This window comes from Sorex fumeus, unplaced genomic scaffold (assembly GCF_029834395.1).
Source record: "Sorex fumeus unplaced genomic scaffold, SorFum_2.1 ptg000041l, whole genome shotgun sequence".
In the NCBI taxonomy this organism is placed as follows: domain Eukaryota; kingdom Metazoa; phylum Chordata; class Mammalia; order Eulipotyphla; family Soricidae; genus Sorex; species Sorex fumeus.
Window position 1 is genome coordinate 9,220,942 of NW_026606098.1, and position 16,884 is coordinate 9,237,825.

The 16,884-nt window shown below is 58.4% G+C and overlaps 3 protein-coding genes across 5 annotated transcripts; 1 reads left to right on the forward strand and 2 right to left on the reverse strand.

Moving 5' to 3' along the window:
• Nucleotides 1-499: 499 nt before the first annotated feature.
• On the reverse strand, nucleotides 500-8,110 carry RNASEH2A (ribonuclease H2 subunit A). Of its 2 annotated transcripts, none has more exons than XM_056119846.1 (8): nucleotides 7,886-8,110; nucleotides 7,371-7,442; nucleotides 7,131-7,257; nucleotides 6,948-7,035; nucleotides 3,741-3,878; nucleotides 3,546-3,633; nucleotides 2,118-2,241; nucleotides 500-562 (listed from the first exon to the last, which is right to left on the reverse strand). In XM_056119846.1, coding segments are annotated over exons 1-8 (765 nt in total). In that variant the 5' UTR covers nucleotides 8,013-8,110; the 3' UTR covers nucleotides 500-561. The 2 variants fall into 2 exon arrangements, with proteins under 2 accessions (XP_055975821.1, XP_055975819.1); XM_056119844.1 differs by lacking the exon at nucleotides 500-562 and adding an exon at nucleotides 1,719-2,047.
• Nucleotides 8,111-10,260: 2,150 nt separating this feature from the next.
• THSD8 (thrombospondin type 1 domain containing 8) lies at nucleotides 10,261-11,720 on the reverse strand. 2 transcript variants are annotated; one of them, XM_056119848.1, is made up of 2 exons: nucleotides 11,450-11,720; nucleotides 10,261-10,448 (listed from the first exon to the last, which is right to left on the reverse strand). In XM_056119848.1, exons 1-2 carry the CDS (start codon nucleotides 11,604-11,606, stop codon nucleotides 10,261-10,263), a joined length of 345 nt encoding a protein of 114 aa, XP_055975823.1. In that variant the 5' UTR covers nucleotides 11,607-11,720. The 2 variants fall into 2 exon arrangements, 1 of the variants encoding a protein (XP_055975823.1); XR_008793238.1 differs by having other exon boundaries at nucleotides 10,308-10,498; nucleotides 11,450-11,574.
• Nucleotides 11,700-16,327, forward strand: PRDX2 (peroxiredoxin 2). The gene is made up of 6 exons (XM_056119847.1): nucleotides 11,700-11,824; nucleotides 12,260-12,364; nucleotides 12,454-12,607; nucleotides 12,991-13,113; nucleotides 13,198-13,328; nucleotides 16,043-16,327. Exons 2-6 carry the CDS (start codon nucleotides 12,262-12,264, stop codon nucleotides 16,126-16,128), a joined length of 597 nt encoding a protein of 198 aa, XP_055975822.1. The 5' UTR covers nucleotides 11,700-11,824; nucleotides 12,260-12,261; the 3' UTR covers nucleotides 16,129-16,327.
• Nucleotides 16,328-16,884: the final 557 nt, after the last annotated feature.

A 16,884-nucleotide genomic window follows, 5' to 3' on the forward strand; every position in this document is an offset into this window, starting at 1 on the left:
GACAACCAAGGGAGGAGCCACTAGCCACCCTCCAGGCCTTCCAAGCAGCTTCTGGACAGGCACAGGTGCCGCCCCCTTCTTGGTGTGAGCGGGTGGGTTACCAGAGCCACCTCCTCACTCCCTCATCCTAGCCCAGATGGCACTGAAGACTCAGCCTCTCTGGGCCAGATCCCCCCGCACCTCCAGTGTCCTGAGCACTGAAGCAGGTCCCTTGGGCTCCACGTACAAAGGGAGTCAATGGCCACCTGTGTCCAGGCCAGACCACACATCAGGTCATCAGCAGTCACAGTCCTGGGGCTCCCTGGGCTCCCCTGAGCGGCTCTGGCCAGGGAACTGCAGACAGAAGTGAGGGCTAGGGTCTCCCTCAAAGGATCCTTGTTCTGGTTTCTCTTATTTTTGTGGGGGAGAGGGCGCAGGCTCCCCTTCTGTTCTCAGGGCATATGGGCTACCCCAGCATGATCCAGTGCAAGTGTGTGACAATGTGGTACTGCTGGAGCCCTGAGTTATTGGGGTCCTCCAAGGCCACCCCAGTGAAGCTCATGTTGCTGAAGACACCAGCTATCTGCAAGACAAGCACCCTGATGTTTCATTCAACCACTCCATGGTTAGCACTGGCTCTGGCCAAGAGCCACAATGGGGAACACTTGGGCGGAAGCCACATGTAGCCTTTCCACAGCAACAGCACCCCACGGGGTTCCCTGAGCAGCTACACGAGTAATTCCTGAGTGCAGAGCCACAAGTAGCCCCTGAGCATCGCTGGATATGACCACACCCTCGCAACCAGAAAAAAAAAAGTCCCCCCCTACCTCCAGCTGGGGAAGGACCAACCTTTAGCACCACCAAGGACCTGGAATTAGTCCTTAGTGAATGGATTATCCGGGGCACGGAGATGCCTCCAGGAAGGGTACCCACCTTTGCAGGCATGAGGCCCTAAGTCTGACCCCTGGCACCTCCATCAGTACCAAGCAGGCACAAATGTTTGAGCTGATCCAACACCTCACATGTCAACAAGTGTGCAAACAAGCCAGTCATGTCACTGCTGTGACTCATTGCAGCGAGAAAGGGAGAGAAAAAAAGCCTAAAACTCAGCAAATAGATAAATGCACATGTGGGGCCCTGGCCATCAGCACCGCAGTGTTATGGGCAGCAAGGAAGAGAAGCAGGGAGGAGGCATGGTGGGCCCAGGAGGACATTTCTTGCTGGACAGGCTCCATGAGACAGGAATCACAGTCGACCTTGAGCACCAGGAGGCAGCACTTGAACCTGATGCTACGGGGTGAGGGCCCAGTGGTTTCCCACGGGGTGTACCAGGCAGAGTTCTTGGCCTGGATCTGCACACAGGACAGGAGGGCAAGCCTGCGGGGCCCAGGACACAGTGAGGCCCTCTGGGACGGGGTGAGCTAAGGACAACTGAGAGGAATTTGGAGGGAATCCTTAGGATTGTCCTCAGAAGAATGATTGTTTTTGTTCTGGGGTGACACCAGGTGATGCTCAGGGGTTACTCCTGGCGGTCCTCGTGGTAATCTATGGGGTGCCGGGGATCAAACCCAGGTCAGCTTTGTGCAAGGCAAGTGCCCCACTTGCTAAACTATCTCTCCGGCCCCAAGAATGACTGGAACATTCCAGAAGTGCTGAACGTTTTTCCTGGCTCTGTATGCAGGAGTGACTGGTGGCAGCGCTGGGGATCCAACTGGACTAGCCGCATGACCACCTGCAAGACATCTTATGCCCTGAAGCCCCTCTCCAGTCCAAATTGCTTTCAGGGGCCACTATGATGCTCAGGGGACACAGGTGTCTTTTTGGTGGCACCCAGCACCGCTGGGCATGGTCCAACTACACCCACCTCAGCCAAAGCTGCATTTTCCTTCAACACTTTAATCACACATGGGGATCGGTGGACGCAGGTGGGCCCTAGAGCGTGACGGCCGGCTCCAGGCCTCGCTCCCGGAAGAAGCGGTGAGGGGGGCGGGGGGCCGCACGGGAGCTGGCACCGAAGTAGGACGAGATCCTGGCCAGACCCTCCTGCTCCTCTGTGGGGGAATCCTCCCTGTGGGGTGTGGGGGAGGTCAGGGGAGTGGCTGGCCTTCCCCGGCGCCCCCTCTTCCCCCAACACCTACCATAGAACACCTTCCGCTTCCTTCTCCAGGAGGCTCTGGGCCGTGCTCCAGCTGAAGCGGACAAACTGGGGGAAGCCGAACACGGGTTCCACGTGCTTCCGCAACCAGGCTTTGGTCTTAGGGTCTGCAGAAGGCGTGCAGGGGTGCAAGGGGGCGGGCCACAGAGGTGAGGCTCTCAGGCCCCACCTTGAAAGTTAAGCTCCACCCCCTGCATCCAGGCCACGCCCCCGGGCTCAGCGCTCTCCCAGGGCTCTGTCTCGGCACATGCTCGGTGTCCCGCCCTGCTTTGCCTACGTTCCAGATGTAGTGTCAGGATATGAGCCGGATACCAGCCCTTCCTTCCCACTCACGCTTTCCGGGCTGACGCCCTGTCTCTGCCACACACACCCCAAAACGCGTAGCCAGGAGTTGGGGCGAAGGGCTGGTCCTTAGATTACCATTATGATGATTCAGCCTCTAGCAAGCAATCAGGACTCGCTGACCCTGGACGCCCCAAGCCCCCAACTTCGAGGCATCCCATGGTCTCGGAAAGCCTAGAGGTTCCCCGCTTCCTTTTCTTATTGCGGAGTGTCTGTGTTTAAGAGCCACACCCCGCAGTGCTCAGGGGCTATTGCCTGGCTCTGGGCTCAAGAGTGACCCCTGGCGGTGCCCAGGGGAACAGATGCAGCATCCTATAAAAAGATTTGGCCACAGGGGTTTTTCCTAATTTCTTTTCCTTTTTCCTTTGGGTGGAGGGATTTGGGACCATTCCTGGCAACATTCATGGGTTACTCCTGACTCTGTGCTCAGGGATCACACCTGGCAGTGCTGGAGGACGATACGGGATGCTGGTATCGAACCCGGGTCAGCAACAGCCCTACCTGTTGTACTATATCTCCAGCCCTTTTAATATTACTTTTTAACATTCTGGAGCCACACTCAGTCATGCTGGGGGTGAGACCTGGGGCTCCTAGGTGGCAGAGTCCATGCTCCAGCACTCCGTGTTACCTCTCCTCCCTCAAAACTGAATTTCTACCGCTGCTCATGTGTGCTGATGGCCACAGGGCTGATTTCCCCCATGTCAGGCAAGTGGGATATGTCAAAAGGACACACCCAGCATTGTGTACCGCCTTGAGAAATGCCCAGGGAGGTGAGGGACGGCTCAGGGACCAGAGCACGCACCCCAACACTGCATGCCCCCTGCACTGGGCCTCAACAGTGCAGCACTACCAGGTCGGAGCCAGGTCGCAGCCGGCTGGTCCCCAGAAACCGACACCCATGGTGAGTCCTGCTCCCTCTGCAGGGTTTCAGAGGAATGAGGAGGGGGCGAGCTCCCCAGCTGGAATTCAGCTCTGCCCACACTGGCTGCTGCCGGGGACTGCAGCGCTGCGCCCACTGGGGGGGGAGGGGGACACAGGGTGGCGGGGCGAGCCAGGTCTGTCTGCTCACCATTGGGGTAGCCTGAGCCGTACTCGGTATCCAACTCCTCAAGCTCCTCCACAAACCTCCAACTCTTCACAGCCTGGTCGCGGGCCACCTGCGGGCAGAGCCGGTGGGCGCTGGCACCTCACGCCACCCCCCCTCCCAGGCCGCCAGGCCGCCAGGGAGCTGGGGAGCTAGGCAGGGTGCAGCTGCCGGGCCCACCTTGGCACAGATGCTGGCAGCACTGACGACAGGGTACAGGGCATCGGCCTTGGCCTTCACTGTCACTTCAATACCCGGGAAGCGCTGCTTCAGTTTTTTCTCGTACGGCTCGGGGGGGCCCACTGTGTCCACAAAGACCTGCAGGGCGGAGGCGCAACGTGGGTGAACCCCCCCCAACACACACACACACACACACACACACACACACACACACTGGCTAGCTGCTCCCTGGCCGCCCAGTGTGCAGTTTTATTTATTTTTTCGCAGGGGTAGATTTTCTGGGAAATGGGGGGATCCTATGCTGTCTGGGATATGGGACAGGGCCTCAGGACTCAGCTAGGGCTCTGTCCCGGCCCTATACTTATTTTTAAATTGCCATATAATTAACACATAAGACAATGTTTCAGGTGAGGGCGCTAATGATTCAGTGTTTGTACATTGTTGCCAAAGAGCCAGGGGCCTGAGACCCCACCAGCACTTACTAAGCTCCCTCTGGAGTTACAATTTCGTTTCCTGCGCTATTTTGTGGGTTTGTGGCCACACCCAGGGGCACTAGGGATCAGCCCTGGCCAGGGTGGGAGGGCGTGAGGTGTGGAGTGTGGGAGGAATGGGGTCCAGGGTCTACGTGCGAGGCCCCACTTGGACCTGGGACAGGCTGCATCCAGGACCAGGGACGTAACCCCTGGACTAGCTCTCAGTCACCTGATGGAGTCTTTCGTGTTGTTTTTGGGCCACACCCAGCGGTGCTCAGGGCTTACTCCTGGCTCTGCACTAAAGGACCTCTCCTGGCAATGCCTGGGGGACCACATGCAGGGATGGAACCCTGTCCGAGGTGGGTGAGGTAAACACCCTCCCCCCTGTCCTATCCCTCTGGCCCCTGATGAAGCCTTTTAAACACCCTAATCTCAATGCCACAATTGGTGCTAATTAAGCCACACCCAAGTATGAGTCACTTGTGGTAGGTGCCTGAATGGAATGGGTCAAATTTACACTTGGCAGACAAAAGGCTCAGTGGAGAAAAGTGGGGGGGGGTGGGGGCGCTCCACTGAATACTGGGGATCAAACCCTGTACACCAAGCATGTGCTGTGCTCATGGAGCTTTCTTCACTCTTAAACGAACTGCTTTGGTCTGGAGCAATAGAAAGTGGGTAGGGCGTTTGCCTTGCACGCGGCCGACCCAGGTTCGATTCCCAGCATCCCATATGGTTCCCTGAGCAGCGCCAGGGGTAATTCCTGAGTGCAGAGTGAGGAGTGACCCCTGTGCATCGCCAGGTGTGACCCAAAAAGGCAAAAAAAAAAAAAAATTTGTTTTGGGGCTGGAGCGATAGTACAGCGGGGAGGGCTCTGGCCTTGCACATGGCTGACCTGGGTTTGATCCCTGGCATCCCACATGGTCCCTGAGCACTGCCAGGAGTGAACCCTGAGCACAGAGCAGGAATCTCCGAGCACTGCCAGGTGTGCCCTCCTCCACCAAAAAAAAAAAAAACCCTTTATTCATACGGAGGCTGGAGCGATAGCACAGTGGTAGGGTATTTGCCTTGCGTGCAGTCAGACCGGCAGAGCTGGGTTCGATTCCTCCTCCCCTCTTGAAGAGCCCGGCAAGGTACTGAGAGTATCTCGTCCACACAGAAAGCCTGACAAGCTACCCATGACATATTCAATATGCCAAACACAGTAGCAAGTCTCAAAAATGGAGAGGTTACTGGGCCCATTCAAGCAAATCGATGAACGGGAGGACAGTGACAGTGTTTTTATAGGGATCACACCCAGCCGTGCTTGTGGGTCACCAGGGTTATATACCCAGTGGTGCAGGTGGGGAAACACCCAACACGAGGCATCAAACTTGCACCTCCATTTCTTGGGTGACGCACTTGCCATAGTTTCTAACTGTGCCGACGGTCCTTAGGGCAAGTCTCTGGGGTCAGTAGCATCTTCTAAACGCAAGTGTGAGGGAATGAGCCTGTGCGAATGTGGGAAAGGGGCTTCAGGGGAGCAGCTGGTGCAAAGGTCCTGGGGTAGGACTGAGTTGGGATGCCAGAAAATCTCCCCCCAACTTCTTTTTTGGTTTTTGGATCACACCTGGCGATGCTCAGGGGTGACTCCTGGCTCTGAACTCTGGGATCACTCCTGGCAGATCACTCCTCGGGGGATACCAGGGATCAAACCAGGGAGAGCTGCATGCAAGACAAATACTCTACCGGCCGTACTACTGCTCCGGCTCCAAACCCCCTTTCTTATCTATTTGCTACCTCACCATCTATGTGTATCCCCATAAGCCCTGAGTGCAGGACCCCCCCGAACCTCAGCCAATCCCCTCTCAACCTGGAGCGTGTCTCTGAAGTCACCCCATGCTACGCCCTGGTGCTGAGTCAGTGCCAATTTCAACTTCTTGCTGATAACTGAATCTCCTTCTCCTTCACTCGCCTGTGAATTCTCCTGATTTAATTACCACTCTGATCAGAAAATTAAATGTCGAGATTTACATTTTCCAGCGATGACTACGTGCGTGAGACATGGGAAACAGATTGTCAGGGGGTTGGGGGAGGGAGGACAGGCGGGCCACCCGGAGGGGGACGGTGTCCTGGGCGATGGGAGGTGTGGGGCTGTGAGATTTACTGCAGACACAAAGTCACTGGGGTAGAGATCAGATTGACGCGGGGGAGCCTGGGGGCTCCGCCAAGTACAGGGGGCTGGATTTAAGGTAGGCAAAAGGCTAATTAGTCGAGAGTAGCAGTGTGTATTTCTGGGGTTCTCCAGCTCAATGATACTTTCTGTTGGTAGAGGGAGGCTGGGGTGCCACTCTCAGGGCTTACTCCTGGCTCTGTATGTTCAGGGATCACTCTAGGTGGGACTTGGGGGACCAGATGAGATGTCACAGATAGAACAGGTCGGTAAGGAGCAAGGCGAGTGCCCTCCCTGTGCTGTACTATCGCTCCCGCCGTCCCACGGCTCTTTGGGTTTTTTGACTTCTTAGGTCACACCCAGCAATGCACAGGGGTTACTCCTAGCTTTGCACTCAGGAATTAGTCCTGGCGGTGCTCAGGGGACAACCATATGGGATGCTGGGAATCGAATCCTGGTCCACTGCGTGCAAGGCAAACACCCCACCCTCTGTAATATCACTCCAGCCCCTCCCACAGCTCTTTGACTCTCTCATTTGACGACGTCGCCATCAATCAAATGGGGGCAGGCCAATAGTTGGCTCACCTGGGTAACATTCACACCCTGGTCCAGGGCGAACCGCACCAGCCCTTCTGCAGTGTCATGGGACAGTGAGTTTAGGTTGTACTTCACCCTGTGAAGGAAAAGAGACCCCATTCAACCATGTCCAGCCCCCCCGCCCCCTCCCCTCCAGCCGCCCCCCACCCCGCCCCCCCGTGGATCCCTCACCGCCCGAGCATGCTGGTAGAGATGAGGTTTGGAGACAGCACGTCCAGTGCCCAGCCCACAAACTCTCCGTCCTCCTCCATCTTCGCAAAGAGCCTCTCCCGCTCGCTCTCCAACAGGGTCTTTGAGTCTGGGAGGAGGGGAGGAAGAGAAGGGCTGCAGCTCGTTTTTGGCGATCCAGTTTGCCACCCCCCCACACACCCCCAGGAACTTCCTCACGGGGGCCCAACACCCCAGACTCACCTGCCACTTTTAGGCCCTCCAGGTCTGCCAGGCGGGAGAGGGGGCAGTAGCAGATGGCATAGACCATGGGGCCTGGGAAAGCAGGAAGTGGGGAAGTCACATCACTGTTCCATCATCAGCCCCCCGACTTTTTGTTTCTGGGCCACACCTGGCTGTGCTCCGGGCTAACTCCTAAGCTCTGCGCTCAGGGATCGCTCCTGTTAGGCACAGGGTGCGGGGGATCAACTCCGGGCCAGCTGCATGGAAGGCAAGAAGGCCCTTAAGTGCTGGACTATTTCTCCAGAACCGCAAGCTTTTATTGCTTTGGGCTACTCCAGGTCGTTATCTACAGTGCTGGGGGCGGGTGTATGTGTGTGTAACACACACACACACACACACACACACACACACACACACACACACACCACCACCACCACCACACCACACCGCGCCCTCACATCCCGCGCAAGGAAACTGCATCCCCCCCCCCCCCCAGCCCCAACGCGCGCCTCCGCCACCCGAGCCCGGGGGCGCACCCAGCACCGGGCCACGGCCCGCTTCATCGATGCCCAGAACGCAGGGCTCCCGGCGGCACACGGCCGGTACTGCCGAGCTCAAACGACAGCGGCCCGAATTGTCCTTCTCCAGCTCGCTGAGATCCATCCCGCTAAGGCCCAGTGGCAGGAAGCAGCTCCGCAGGCGCAGGACTGGGCGCGCGCTTTCCGCGGGAGCCCCGGCGGCGCTGGCCCCGGACCAATCAGCGCGCGGGGCTTGCGGCCGACGCCGACGTCTCCGCCTCTCTGCCTCGTGGCTTCCTGGGAATTGTAGTCCCCAAGGCCGCAGGCTCAGCAGCGGGTTGAGGGTACTGGGTGGCGGAGTCTCCTTCCAAGTTTCGCCCTGGGGGGGGGGGGTCTCAGGAGCTCTGCAAGCTGTGGCTGGTGGCAGAAGAATGAAATAAAGGGTTCATTGAGTCCCGGCCAAAGGAACTCGACCAATGCATGACCCAGGTGGTCAAATTTTGCCCCCATGTCCAGTATTAAGGGTCTGTCGCTGGGTCCAGCTTGTACTCCATCCACCCAGCATTTGTTTTTTTGTTTGTTTGTTTTTAAATTTTTATTAGTGAAACACCATGAGGTACAGTTGTAGACTTACAAATTTTTGTGCTTGGGTTTCAATTATACAGTGATCAAATACCCATCCCTCCACCAGTGCCAATTTTCCACCACCACGGGTCCCAGTGTCCCTCCCACCCTCCACCCCCCCAACCCACCCTGACTCTGTGGCAGGGTATTCCCTTTTGTTCTCTCTCTCCTTTTGGGTGTTGTGGTTTGCAAAAAAGGCATTAAGTGGCAATCATGTTTGGTCTATAGTCTACTTTCAGCATGCATCTCCCATCCTGGGAGGATCCTCCCAACACCCTTTATTTGGTGCTCCTTTCTCTATCCACGGGCTGGAGCGATAGCACAGCGGTAGGGCGTTTGCCTTGCACGCAGCCAACATGGCCGACCCGAGTTTGATTCCTCCGCCCCTCTCGGAGAGCCCGGTAAGCTACCGAGAGTATCTTGCCCGCACGGCAGAGCCTGGCAAGCTCCCGTGGCATATTCAATATGCCAAACACAGTAACAACAAAGTCTCCAATGGAGACGTTACTGGGCCCGCTCGAGCAAATTGATGATCAACGGAGGGCCTTTACTTTTACTTTTACTGTACTTTCTCTATCTGAGCTCCCTTTTCCCCTAGAATTTGTGGCTGGCCTCCAAGCCATGGAGCAAAACTCCTGGTACTAATCTCGGCCACTCTTGCCACCCAGCATTTGTATTCGTGGTTCCACTCCCCCATACAGCCTAAGTTCTATGAAACCCAGTTCTCCCAACTCCATTTCTCTGGGCCCACTCCCCAGGTTTCTCCTTTTCTTTGTGTGCGTGTTTTGGGGTCACACGGAGCAGTGTGCTCAGGGATTACTCCTGGCTCTGCGCTCAGAAATCACTCCTGGTAGGTTCTGGAAGCCTTTTGGAATGTTGGGGATTGAACCCAGTTTGGCCGCGTGCAAGGCAAGCCCCCTTCCTGCTGTTTTATCTTTCCGGTCCTGTTTTCTGTTGCCGGCCTCAGGGACTCGTGCTATACCCAGCTCTGGAGTCTGTCCCTTTGTACTGGGATGCAGGGGATTGAACCCGTCTTGCATGCAGCCTCTCGAGCTGTCTCTCCGGCCCCCTCCCTGCTTTCTTTCTGCTGTCCTCTTGTTTCAGTGGATCCGATTATTCTCTCCGTCCTCCAAAATACAAGCTCACTTGCACCCAGCATACTCCGCCAGAAACAGTCTCATTGGAAGCTAGAGCTATAGTATAGTGGGTAGGGCGTTTGCCTTGCACACGGCTGACCTGTGTTCGATTCCCAGCATGCCATATGGTTCCCAGAGCACTGCCAGGAGTAATTCCTGAGTGCAAAGCCAGGAGTAAGCCCCTGTGCATCGCCCGGTGTGACCCAAAAAACAAAAAAGCAAAAAAAAAAAAAAAGCCTCATTCCCTTCAATACTCCCTTCAATACTTCCCTTCAATACTCTTCTGTTGTCTCTTTCCACTCTTGGCCAGATTTCCACCTCCCACGACCCTGTGTGCCAGGACCCTGACTTCCCTGGTCGCAGTGGGCCTTCACTCGCTGTCCTTAGTGCCCCGCCTCTCCCCAGCTTCGCGCCCCTCCCGGGCGTCACACACTATCTTCCCCTCCCTGCACCCCGCTTATCAGCAAGCCTCCAGGTTCAGGTCCCCATTCCTGCATTCTCCTCAAACGCTTCAGACTTGGGACCCCTCCCCCTTGCGCCAGTGCCGGGCCCCGCCCACCCGAAAAGGCTCCACCCACCGCGTCCCCGCGTCTCCTTGCAGCCCGGGGCCCCGCGCGTGCGTCTCACCTGCGCTCAGTCACAGTCGGCGGGTTCGCAGGCGGCACAATCCTGGAGCCGGCAGGGCCGCATTTGGACCAGCTTCTCGTAGTCCATGAACAAGGGGCCCGGTGCGCTGCCCACCACCTCGCGGGTGCGCTCCTGCTTGCCGAGGTCGCAGTGACAGTGCCACCGTCCCCAGGGGCCGAGAATGGAGTCCAGCACTAGGGATGGAGGGCCGGGTAGGGGGGGTCGTCCCCCAGTATGCCCTCCTCTGGGAAGGGGGGACAGAAACGCAGACAAGTGACCACTGAGCAGGAGCCTTTGTACAACGGAGAGGGCGCTTGCTTTGCACATGGCCAACCTGGGTTCATCTCCGGCACCCCATAGGGTCCACTGAGCGCTGTCAGGAGTGATTCCTGAGCGCCGCTCCAGGAGTAACCCCTGAACACCTCTGGGCGTGGCCCCCAAACAAAAACCAAGTAACCACAGGTCCATGTAGCTGCTCTCCACCAGCCAGGAGAGCTGCCTGCTGGGCCCTTCCCAGCTCTCATTCCTAGGGGTCCCCTTCCAAAACGACCCTCCCACCGCGCCAGCCAGTCGGGGCAGCCTGTCCAGATGTGTGTGTCTCCAGCCCCTGGGTGCTTCTGAGCATGACTGACCTGCCCAGCGGCTTACAGCCACCTGACCCCGGCAGGTGGGAAGGTTAATACCTGGTGTCCAGACACCTCCAGGCCCTGGCGATGCTCAGAACCCAAATGGTGATTAGGATCCCCTGGGTGCGACTTCCAGCCAGGAGCCTTATCAGATGCCCTGGACTGGGTTCTTGCCAGGAGCAGGTCAGACCTGATCTTCAGCTGCCCAGGGCTCCCCCTCCCGCCCTCCCCACCCCAGGGCGAGGGCCCCTTTTTCAGGATCCTACAGGCTCGACGCCACCCTGCCCCCTAATCTTGGCTTTTGGGGGGAGCTTTTCCCATCCTTCCAACTGCAGGCAGTTACTCACCCCCAACTACTGTGCACTCTCTGGCTGCAGGGGTGTCCCTGGTGTCCCCTCCCTCTCCGCCCTGTCTCTACTCAAGTCCACCCGGGAGAATACTGAGCCTCAGAGGGGAAAAAGAAAAAGATCCGCGCCAGGTGCAAAGCGGAGCAGAGACTGGGATTGGGGGTGGGGGTGGGGCGCAGTCTCTGCCGCTGAGCGCGGAGCCTCACATACTCTGGGGGTTACCTTTGTCCTGGTTCTGTAGCCTCAGCTGCTCCCACGTATCCCCTTGGCTGTGGGAGCCGAAGTACTGATAGTCAGGGGAGGACAGAGAGGGGGTCCCCAGCGCCAGCAGCTGCAGCAGCGCCAGCCACAGAACCAGCCCAGCCAAGCTCCGGCCCATGCCGGGCTCCAACTGCCCCCCTGGCGCGCTCGGGGCCCGAACCCCGCGCGCGGTGGAGCCAGCCCGGGGCTCCCCTCCCCGGCGGCTGCAGTGGAGCCGCCCGGGCCGCCCCCCCCGCCCTGCGCGTCATGGTTCCGGCGGCCTATAAAGGGCCCCGCGCCCCGCGCGTCCTCGGCGCTCTTCCCGCGGATCCGCGCGTCCTGCCCTGACCCACGCAGGTAGAGACCCCCTTGCACGGGGCGTGCACCCCAAGATGGAGAAGGCCCATCCCGCGGGAGCGAGCGGCGGCTGCATTCCCGCCCGGGCGCCCGCGGGCTTTGTTCTGCGCCACTGCAGTGGCCGCCTTTGTCCGGGCGGGGAAACCGAGGTCAAGGCCTGTCCAGGCCGCGGCTGGCCGGCGCCGGCCCTCCGGGGGCGCCCCGGCCGTGCCAAGAAGGGCGAATCCCCCTTGCCCGCAGCCTGTGGGATGCACGGACTCGGTGCCTCCCTCCCTCCGGGAAGGCTCCTTTGGGTGGGGGCGGTGCTCGGTCCCGGGATGGGGGTTGGGGGGACCGCGCGCGCGCGCGTGGCGTGCGTGGCCCCGAGCCCGGAGGACAAAGGCCCTTACTGGGCGCGCTGACCCGGCGTGGGGGGGGGGGGCGCTCGGCTTGCAGCCATGGCCTCGGGGAACGCGCACATCGGGAAGCCGGCCCCCAACTTCCAGGCAACCGCAGTGGTGGACGGTGCGTTCAAGGAGGTGAAGCTGTCGGACTACCGAGGTGAGGGGGCGCGGCAAGGGGGGGGGGCGCGGGAAAGAGGTGGGGCTCGCGGGGGCCTCACGCGCCTCCCCGCCTGCCCCCCCCCGCAGGGAAGTACGTGGTCCTCTTTTTCTACCCGCTGGACTTCACCTTCGTGTGCCCCACGGAGATCATCGCCTTCAGCGAGCACGCGGACGCCTTCCGCAAGCTGGGCTGCGAGGTGCTGGGCGTCTCCGTGGACTCCCAGTTCACCCACCTGGCCTGGTAGGACGGCGGGGTGGGGGGTGGGGTTCTCCCAGGCTCCTGCCCTCTGGGAACCCCTATGGGGGGGGCGGGGATCTTCCCCGCCCTAGTTCCAGAAGGGATTTCATGAATGTCGCACCTCCTGTTAGAGGCTGGGGAAGGCGGTTGCACCCCGCCAGCTTGGGGAGGCCCCCCCACCCCCACAGGTGAATCCCCAGGCCGGCCTAGCACCTGCAACTATTTCAGCGTGCGGTAGGCACCCGCGCCTTGCCACAGAGTCCCTTATCTCTAACCCCCAGCACACGCGACTCCAAAGTCTTATCGTGCCTGGGGCTTTGGGGCTGTGGGGCCCCTCTGGGCCAGGCAGCCTGAGGTCCCAGCCCTGTCGCCCCTACCCCACCCAGGATCAACACCCCCCGGAAGGAGGGAGGCTTGGGCCCCCTGAAAATTCCCCTGATAGCCGATGTCACCAGAAGCTTGTCCCACGACTATGGGGTGCTGAAGGAAGATGAAGGCATTGCCTACAGGTAAGGGGGGGCAAGCTCAGCCCGGCTTAGGAACCCCCCCACTTCACACCTCACCCCCCCTCACTGTGACCCTGCTGTCCCCAGGGGCCTCTTCATCATCGATGGCAAAGGTGTTCTCCGCCAGATCACTGTCAATGATTTGCCCGTGGGCCGCTCGGTGGAGGAGGCACTGCGGCTGGTTCAGGCCTTCCAGTACACGGATGAGCATGGGGAAGGTGAGCAGGGCCCCTCGGTCCAGCGTAGGAGGGCCTGGCCAGACCTGGAATCCAGCAGGATGGGAAGGAAGATGGGCAAAAGGACAGCAGAGTAGAGTTCAGTTTGGCTGGGGGCCGCACCCAGCTGTGCTCAGAGTTTATTCCTGGCTCTGCGCTCAGGGATCATTTCCGGTGGTGCTTGGGAATCTGCAGCACAAGGGATCAAACCCAGGTTGGCCACGTGCAAAGCAAGTGCCTCCCCTATGGACTGCCTCCTCAGGCCCTATTTTTGGTCTGGCAGTGCTCAGGAGCTATTCCTGGCTCTGTGCTCAGGAGTGACCAGGATGGTGCTCCAGGGAAAACTCACGGGTCAAACCGGACTTTGTGGGATACAAGGCTTCCTCTGCCCTGTACTTTCTGGTCCTAATAGGATGGGAGTGAGGGGCCAGGGCAAGAGAAGAGTAGGTAACACTTGCCTTGCAAGTAGCCAACCTGGGTTCAATTCCTTCCACCCTGTTCAATTCCTTCCAACCTGGGTTCAATTCCTTCCACCCTGGGCTTTTTTTGGGGGGTGGGGTCACACCCAGCAATGCTCAGGGGTTACTCCTGGCTCTGCACTCTGAATTGCTCCTGGTGGTGTTTGGAGGACCATATGGGATGCTGGGGATTGAACTCGGGTTGGCCACATGCAAGGCAAACGCCCTACTGCTGTACCATCACTCCGGCCCCCTCCCCTGGGCTTTGAGTAAATGTTGAGCATTGCCAGAAGTGCCTCCTCTCCCCCAAAAAGGGTAGAATTCAAAGGATGGGAAACAGAAATGCGGGCAAGTGGCAGAGAACACGCCTTATACCTGGGCTGCTTCTCGGGTGTGGCCTGTCCCCCTGGCTCCTCTGGGAAGGACCCAGACCCCCTGATGGGGACCCATTGTGTTCTTCACAATTGAAAAATAAAAAAGCTTCAAAAATAATTAAAACAGGGCCAGGTCAATAGTAAGCAGGGAGGGCATTTGCATGCAGCCGACCTCAATTTAATCCCTGGGTCCCCATATTGTCCCGTGAGTCACCCCCACCCTCGGAATGATCACTTAGCACAGAGCCTGGAGTAAGCCCTGAGCACCACCAGGTCCAAACCACACCCTCTCCCCCTGAAAAAATAAGGTCTTTGGGCCTGAACCTGAATGGGTAGGGCATTTGCCTTATAGGGGTTAGTGGCTAGGCCAATCCGGTTTCAATCCCCAGTATCCTGTATGGTCTCCCAAGTCCCACTAGGGAGTCATTCCTGAGTGTAGAGCTAAGAGTAACCCCTGAGTATCGCCAACTGTGGCCTCAAAACAAAGAAAAACTCTTTATTAAAAAGGGGGAGGGGCTGGAGTGGTAGCACAGCGGGTAGGGCGTTTGCCTTGCATGCGGCTGACCTGGGTTCGATTCCCAGCATCCCATAGGGTCCCCCGAGCACTGCCAGAAATAACCCCTGAGCATCGCCGGGTGTGACCCAAAAAGCAAAAAAATGGGGGGGAGGGGAGAAAGAAATCCTTGGGCTGGAGCATGGGCCATGCATATGGAGGTCGGGATGATCCCCAAGTACCTCCGGGTGTGAACTCCAACAAAAGCATTAGGGCCCAGTCAGGAGGTCAGTCAAAGGGTGGAAGCTCATGCTTTCAGGCTGGAGCACCATGCTGGCTCCTGGCTCCCCAGGGTCACTGAGCAGAGGCAGGAATTGCGTCCCAGCACTGCTGGGAATGTTTCCCCCAAAAAATCAGGGCCCGGGAGATGTCTCAGGGCTGGTGCATATGTTTCCATGTAAGAGCTTCAGTTCTCTCTCCAGCCTCACATGGTCCTCTTAGCACTACTGGGAGTGAACTTTGAACACCACTGGAACAGAATGCGACCCCCACCCCCAGCCCCCCAATAAAAGTTCGCCAGAGAGGCAGAGGATAGCATAGTGGGTAAGGCGCTGGCCTGACATACATTCAACTCAGGATCAATCCCCAGCACCCCATAAGTTTCCCAAGCCCCACCAGTAGTGATCCCTGAGTGTAGGAGTAAGCCCTGAGCGTCATTGGGTGTGTTCCCCCAAATCAACCAAATAAAACTAACAAAATCAGTCAGAACCAGCCAGAAAGGTGGGTTATGCACTTACCTAACATATGGTGCACCTGGGTCCTATCCCCAGCGTCCCATAGGGTCTCCTAAGTACTGTCAGGAGGAATTACTGAGTGCACAGCCGGGAGTAACCCCTGAGCATTATCAGGTGAAGCCCCAAGACAAAAAGAAAATAAAATTATGCCATGGGACTAGATTGGGGAGCTTTAGTCAGAGCTTTTGTCATTCTGGCTAGTTCTTGTCCCTACCTGGCCTCCTGGCCTGGCTCTCCCAGCTCTCTCTCTCTCTCTCTCTCTCTCTCTCTCTCTCTCTTTCCCTCCCTCTCTTTCCCTCTCCCTCCCTCTCTCCCTCCACTGCACGGGATGGGGGGCACACCCAGCAGTGCTCAGGCTTTGCACTCTAGGATCACACCGGGTGGGGACTGGGGGACCATAGAGGGTCTGGCCATGGGGGGATCAAACACGATTGGCCGAATCAAGGCAAGCGCCTCCCCTCCCCCCCCCCCCCCCCCCCCCCGCGCTACTACTCCAGCCCCTCTCCCAGGCTCTGCTGTCCTGCAGCTCAGCACCCATTTGACCTCTTCCCCCCTCCCCTGCCCTGCTTTGCACCTGAATCCCTCTGTCTCCCCACAGTGTGTCCGGCTGGCTGGAAGCCCGGAAGTGACACCATCAAGCCCAACGTGGATGACAGCAAGGAATACTTCTCCAAACACAACTAGGCTGGCCCTTTGCCCACCTGCAACCGCGCTGGGCATCCACGCTGTCCACAGAGAGAGGCCAGACCCGCCCTCCGACTCCAGGCTCTTCCTGCAGAGGGATTCTCCGAAGCTGGTGAATGGTGGTGACCCTGACTCTGGAGCCCACGTCGCACAGCACAGGCCTAGAAGGAGTCAATAAAGTATTAGGGCTAGATGTGAATCCGTGTCTTTGTGGTCTGTCTTCAGAACGCAGGTACACAGCTCCCCGCGCGCCTCGCCCCCTCCCCCTCCCACCTTTCCGCCCTGTTCCGGTCTGTAATACTGAAGTTGCTGCGGGTACCACATTCTACCACCAGGTGGCAGCATTGCACCGCGTGCACGCCTCCCCAGCACCAACCGCGCTCCACCCGCGCATCTTCTCAGCCTGAGAAGTGTGCCATGGGGAGACTACTTGTCCTTTTAAACCAGTCAGCCCCCAGAATGCTCGCCATCCTGAAAATTGGCCACACGAGGGCAGCACTTCTAAAGCCAGCCGGGGGGGGGGGGGGGGCCAATGCTCATTAGGAAAATGGGAATCATTCAGCGAGAAGCTCCAGGTCCAGTTGATGGGTTAGTTCCCAGGAAAATTTGGCGACTTGTGGGGGCTGGGCGCTAAGTCTAGTCGATGGAAACGGGGGTTGAACTTTGTCTTGATAGCAGAACCAAGCACACACACGGTCCTGAAGTCTGCCGTGCTCCCCAGATTGGAAATGCTGCAGCTATGGGTGGAAAGAGCTG